The sequence below is a fragment of the Epargyreus clarus genome, unplaced genomic scaffold, assembly GCF_041222505.1.
Source record: "Epargyreus clarus isolate Ecla_fem2 unplaced genomic scaffold, WU_Ecla_fem_2.2 ptg000016l, whole genome shotgun sequence".
Taxonomy (NCBI): domain Eukaryota; kingdom Metazoa; phylum Arthropoda; class Insecta; order Lepidoptera; family Hesperiidae; genus Epargyreus; species Epargyreus clarus.
In genome coordinates this window covers 6,124,938-6,131,859 of record NW_027332224.1, presented here as the reverse complement: position 1 = coordinate 6,131,859, position 6,922 = coordinate 6,124,938, and the positions used below count along the sequence as shown (strand labels likewise).

Below are 6,922 nucleotides of genomic sequence, written 5' to 3'. Positions count from 1 at the left end.
AAGTGAAAACATATTTATACAAAAATATCTTCGAATATTAGACTAGGATTGAACCCGGGACCACTAGTAAGAGACGCCATAATTCATATCACAAACAAGATCGAACGGTCAGCGTCTCAATAGGAACTTTCGAAAAAAGAATCTCAGATACATATCCAAAATCATAAGACCTACCTCACCTCTCTCTCATGACATTAATATGGAGAAAATCGGGGCTAATATACATAAAAAGAGAGATCTATTTAAACTGGATATTAATTTCAACAAATTTACTAAAGAATTTGTCATAATAAGTTTTACTTCTTAAGTCGATATCATAAGTTTGAATTTGGAATGTCAATATATTTGACAAGCTCAAAACTAAAATGGTCGTCGAACAAATTTCTCCACGATGTCAATAAAGTGATAATTACATCGTGGGCTCAAGAAATAAAGTCCAAAATCATTTGTAGTTATAAATGGTTGGAGATTTCTTGTTTTGTTTATAATACTCAGTCATCTATTACTGCATTCCACTTTTCACGGTCAAGAGCGTTTTTAGTGTTGCCAGTGTACGTATTTTACCAACTAATAGGGAGATTTTAATTTCAAGATTTGTTACTTAAAATTTAATATAGGATTTTTTTATTATTTATAGTTTCAATTTACTGTTGAAATAAAAGAAAATTAATATGGAGTAAATTGCTTGTTATATTAATATTGTAATGTAATTATTTTAATAAACTTAAGTTATGATAAATACCCCAATTATTAAAAAAAGATGCAAATATAAGAGTAAATCAATGTAAAGTAATAAAAGTATGTGGATGAAATAGCTATGCCAAACTTGAAAATTTTCGAAGAAAACGATTTACATACTATTTAATTTTTTGGATTCTCTTTATAGTATGGATGTATACTATACCTACATAACTAAGAATTAAATAGCGAATTAGAAAAAAATAGACGAGACTTTTCAAAGATTAAAATTTAAAATAAATAATATACTGTTTAAAATTTCCGTCACCTCGAATAACAATTAACGTGGTTCTATATGCCGTAATACTTCTTAATTATTAACATCTCCATACACTTGACACGAATAGAGGTGCTAATTTAAAAGTAAATTATGGCAACTATAGATCTTAGACACATCTATCATTGCTCTACAGTCAGTCACTCGCACTGACTGAGTACGCTTGGCGGTAAAATTTAAATTAAGAATAAAAGTGTCAATAAAAATGGCGTTGCTTTCCCGCGTATTGAGACGCGCGCCATTCTTCCAGAAAAGGTTAGAGTCGACTATGGCGAGTTTAACGAAAGATGAGATTTTAATATTATTACGACCACCGTTCACAAATTGGAGCAATATAATACGTGAAGCGGAGAAAGTTGTCGGCTATCCGACCTCTTTTATGAATCTCCGGTGCCTATTAAGCGATGAGTTTGCTAACTTAGCGCTTTATTTGCGGAAGTTGGTGAGTTTATTTTATTTTTTTGGTTTTAAATATTTTTAAGCACAAGAAATAAAATAATATTAAAAAAATAGGACAATTATTATTAATAAGCTTATGGTATTTATATTAATTTACATAAATATAGTAATTAGGTACTAATTACTTGTCAATATAAATTCAAATTAAAATGCAAATAAAATATTTAAACGAATGAAACAACTAACAAAGATAAATTTTAAAAAATACTTCATTTATTTAAGGATTTAAGTTTGTAACGATTTTATATGAATTTATGTATTTTTTTAATACTTTCAAAATAATTTAATTTGTTCAGTCACTATCGCGGCTCGAGTTAGCTTATAATTTAATTTTCTAAAAGAATATTGCTTATTGCAAGAATTGATATTATTTAAATGCAGGAGTTTTATTTAAAAAATATTAATATTTAAATCTTAATAATTTCATTAATGATTTTAATTTTTATTGTAAAAAAATACAAAAGAACCAATTCACGGACTATTTGTTTTTCACAAAAAAGTTGATTTAGAACAAAATATTTTGAATATTTTTTTCTTACATTTTTTTTTAATTTTTACGATCGTAATACGAATGTAAGTCAATTTTATCATCATCAAAGTTTATTATTATCTCGTGCTCTACATTTAAGTAACATTCGTAAAGTGAAAGTAAATCAAAAAGTAAAAAGAACTCTTAGCTTGATATGACCACATTTTTGTTAACGAATATGTTTTTACACGCTTTATATTAGCTTCACTTGTATGTTTGTCAGTGAGTAACCGTTTTTCAGTAGACAGAGATCAACATACATCCTTATAATTATGACGCTTTGTGGATGCTTAATGCGAACAGCAGTATAAATAAAAAAGCGTGGGGTGCTTTTGAAAATATCAAAGTGTTGGACCTTCTGCTCATGTCTGTCAGTAAAATATTTATAACTACCGCGAGTGTGCACTCCACGCTTTCTTTAAATATATATTTTTTGTTGTTATTACAATTTTTCATTAAAAAAAATTCTAAGTGTATTTTATATCTTTTAAGTTTGATTTCTATAAAAGCGTGTACTTTAGTTTTTTTAAACTATATTTATTATAAAATTAAAATTGGAAAGTAGAGTATACGAGTATTCTACAAGTAACATACGCTAAGGTCAGTCCCGAGATTAGAAAATTGTAATAACTTTATATTTTACAGGGATTCTACCTGTATCCTTAGGTTTTAGGTTTTTACAAAAACCTTTTTTGCGCCCCTAGCACCCCTAGCGGACTGTATCAGAACTGATTGGAAATGTATGGGCAAACACGTAAACAAATACAAAAACAATCATTTTTGTCAAAACGTAAAAACTCATACTAAGGGTACTGAAGCCGATCACAGATACATTGTTGAGAACTAAGATGGTCGCTTTATCTATACTATATATACTATATAATATTATAAAGAGGAAAACTTTGTTTGTTTGTTTGTTTGGTTGTAATGAATAGGCTCAACAACTACTGGACCGATTTTAAAAATTCTTTCACCATTCGAAAGCTACATTATCCACGAGTAACATAGGCTATATTTTACTTGAAAAATATTTAATAAATAGATTTTGAGGCGGTACAAAGTTTGCCGGGTCAGCTATATATGGTGTATAGATAAGGCGACTTACAAGTCAGTCGGCATCCACAGCCTTTACACTGCATCACAGTAGAAATAGGTATACGGCGCTCTATAGTTCTTGCGAGCAGATTTAGTCATACAATTTGCGAAGGCGACGCGACTCATTTCTATATTTTGAAGGTGGTAGAACCCTTTCTGGTTCTACTCCGGCGGCACCACCGCCACACCTATTTCTACCTTATAGCAGCAGTGTTAAGCGCTGCTGTGTTCCGGTTTGAAGGGTGTGGTAAGGGAGACATACTTTTCCGAGGCGTTCCAGCTTAGTCCTCAGGGGTAGAGGCGCATCTGTTGCCGACCTTAGGTAGGAATATCTAATCCTATCTGGGGTTGATTACAGATGTCCATGGGCGGCAGTAGCCACTTCAGGTGGACTGCAAGCTCGTCTGCTACTCCTATATTATAAAAAAAATCAGAGCGAACTAGCAGTTTCCTTTAAATACCTCCTTTATCTCTATCTTTTAAAACCTCCTGTTTTAATATATGAGGACTAAAATGGACGCCTTAACTATGCAAATACTGCCGCTATATCTGTAATCACCCTCAGACGAAATTACATTTCTACCTGTGGTCGACCACAGATGCTACCCCTAAGGACTAAGCTAGAACGCCTCGGATAACCATGTCTCTCTTACCACACCCTTCAAAGCGCTTAACATTCCTATTATTTGATAGAAATAGGTGTGGCGGTGGTACATTCGGATTGACGACCCGCGTGGCGGAGCGACCACCATACTGGTCTGACGCGCAAAGGGTCCCGGGTTCGATCCCCGGCCAGACAGATATCTAAATGTTGAATTTAGATTTCTGTTTCTGGGTCTGGGTGTTTGTGTATTTGGTCTATGTGTGTGTCCATGGCACCCACGACACGGAATCCTAGTGTGGGGCTGTGAGTGTACAAAGCGTTTTTATTTTTTTTTTTTAAAGTGAAAAAGATTCTAAGGGTTCTACCTTCGACATAGATCGATTCGATCTTCGAATAGCGTTCACAGAACACACTAAAGCATATGATACGATGTTTTGTAGTATTTGACATTTCAACCTTCATGATTCAAAGTGTAGATTAAGAATAGAACAATTAAAAGTATAAAAACGTGTTATATTTTTTTCCCAATGTGAGAATAAAAATTGAAATTTAAATATACAATGTAACTTAACAAAAACGATATCAGGTCATTTGAAGGTAGAACCAGATGTGGTTCGAATCCGTAGGAACAATCTACAACAACAATGCAGGAACAAACAACAACTATGTCTATACTAATCTTTATTTTCTCATAAAACACATGGTCACTTAAAATGAGAAAACTTTAAACTATTTACATAATGAAGATGTGTCCGGGAGTCGTGAATATTATATAGTGTAATAGTATTTTATGTGTGTGTGTGTGTGTGTGTGTGCGTGTGTGTGTGTGTGTTTGTGTGTGTGTGTGCGTATGTGCGACGTGCGTGTCTATTAATTTGTATGTGCATAATATACATATTGAAATCTCATGTTATGTGCATATATCATTTTACTTGTAATTCATTCTTTACTTATTATGTGTTGTTTTAGAAGTTTCTTAAATTTATCAAAAGATTTAGCGTTTGTTATGTATTCTGGCAAATCATTATATATTTTAGCTCCCTCAAACTATATATTTCTTTGACCATAACCTGTTCGGACTGGGGGTTACATCAGTAGATTAGTAGATTTTATACCTTTTATGTTAAGCACAGCTTTAAAAGGTACCCGAAAACGTGGGAGCGACGCCGGGTTATGTGGGATTTTTACCGCACTAAAACCCCCCCGGTGGCCGTCCTCAGCGCGGCGTAGAGGGCTCCAGGATCTCCAACGGAACGCAACCGAAGTCCTCTTAGCGCGTTGCCCCGTCGGGCTCCGCCCAGGTGAGCTGGAGGCTCGCCACACCATTTGGTGCGTACGACGGTATGCGACCACACATACCATCGTCCTTCCCGGGGCTGCTGGGCGGTTCGAGCCTCCACTTTTGCCGCCCAGAACTCCGGCAGCCCCCTTTTAGTCGCCTCTTACGACCGGTAGGGGATACCGTAGCCCTATTCTGGTCCTGGAACTACAGGGACTAAAAATTTAGCCTATGTTACTCTCATAAATTAGATCAGCTGATCCAGTGATACCTCATATGTTAAAATCTGTTAAATAATAAGTGATACTTAACGTTCGTAACATATTTAAGCTCGAGAACATTCGAGTAAAAACCCTCTACATTCGAGTAAAAACCCTTGCAAAGCTAAAACATGAAAACCAAACAAATATTAATATAAATTTAAAATTCTCTTTCCAGGTTGGCAGCAACCACCTCGTCATGCAAACAGCCAAGAACGTTCTTTACGGCGACTCAAAGAACCTACAACCTTGGGGCTTAATCATTCTTCTCCTATCAAAATCCGTGAAGACAGTCGCATCAACCCAGCATCTAAAGGCAATAGATGAACAACAGCGTCAACTAGCGGAACTAACCGAAATGATGAGAACAGGACACTTGATCCACAGAGGAATTGTTAATGTACCCTTTGCGAAGCGATCTAAAAACACAGAATCTGCTATATTCGGGAATAAAATAGCTATTTTACTTGGAGATTATTTATTAGTTACAGCCAACGCTATGTTAGCTGGTCTGAAAAACGCTGATGTGCTGTACACTGTGTCAACTGCACTTAAAGATTTGTCTGAAAGCGAATTCTTTGGGGATCGAGATGAACAAAACATGCCGTTGCCGGGCAAACCGAAACGAACACAAGATGACTTTAACATAACCTTTGATACAACATCAATAGCAGCTGACGATGTTTTGGGGAAACCACGCAAAGAATGGACCGCGCGAACAGTTTACAACGGCGTTAGTCTTTTAGGCAGATCTTGTCAATCAGCTATGTTACTGAGTAGACAAAATCGAGACATCCAAAACTATGCTTTCCATTTCGGCTGTAATCTCGGCTTAGCTTGGCAAGCAGCGACAGAAATACAAAAACTAACATCGGATAAGAAAGAACAGTTCTGCCTAGCAAGTGCTCCTGTTTTATTCGCTTTAGAAGGCAACCCAGATCTATATAAAATTATCGATCAAGCGAAAAATGATGTTAAAGATGTTGATTATGAGGATTTGAAATTTAATATCCTAAAAACAGATGCGGTTGATAAAACTAAGTTGTTACATGAAGAACATGCGAAGAAAGCTACGGCGTATATAGAAAGTATAGGAAGTAATGAGTCAGTTGATATGATTAAGAAATTGATAAATACTTTCTAATATGAGTTTGAGATGCTAAATATTTGGAATATACGAAATCGCTAATTTTAATGAGAGATTATTAATTTAGCTCAAGTTTATGCTAATGTGTAAAAAATAATATTTCACTGCTGTTTTTGCATGTTTTTTAATGATAATGATTTTAATCTTTAAAATAATAAGCGAAAAACAGTTAATAAGACTCTTACTCTCTTTTTTTTATCAACGAATCATCTATTTTGATTTATTTTGACTATTAAAATAAGTAACCACAAAATAGTTCAGTACTTCTTCTGTTTTTATTTTGTCCAATAAATTTTAAATCGTAGAAAAAATGTGCAAAAAAATATTACCCATTTTTGTAATAATCTTTGCAATAAGATTTAATTATTTGAAGGATTTAAAAATTTATGTATTTTTATATTCCAAAGTATGTCAAAAAAATGTTTTAAGATAATATTAAAATATGTAATAAAGTATGTAACAAATTAAAAAAATAACTATTTTATACATTCCTTAAAAGGTTGTGCTGACTTAATAGGAAATAAGTAATTTATT

General features: G+C 33.8%; 1 protein-coding gene across 1 annotated transcript; it reads left to right on the top strand.

The window, feature by feature from the left end:
• Window positions 1-1,124: 1,124 nt before the first annotated feature.
• Window positions 1,125-6,478, top strand: LOC140748734 (all trans-polyprenyl-diphosphate synthase PDSS2). Its single transcript, XM_073081590.1, has 2 exons — window positions 1,125-1,457; window positions 5,420-6,478. The coding sequence occupies exons 1-2, from the start codon at window positions 1,221-1,223 to the stop codon at window positions 6,383-6,385; spliced, it is 1,203 nt and encodes a 400-aa protein (XP_072937691.1). The 5' UTR covers window positions 1,125-1,220; the 3' UTR covers window positions 6,386-6,478.
• Window positions 6,479-6,922: the final 444 nt, after the last annotated feature.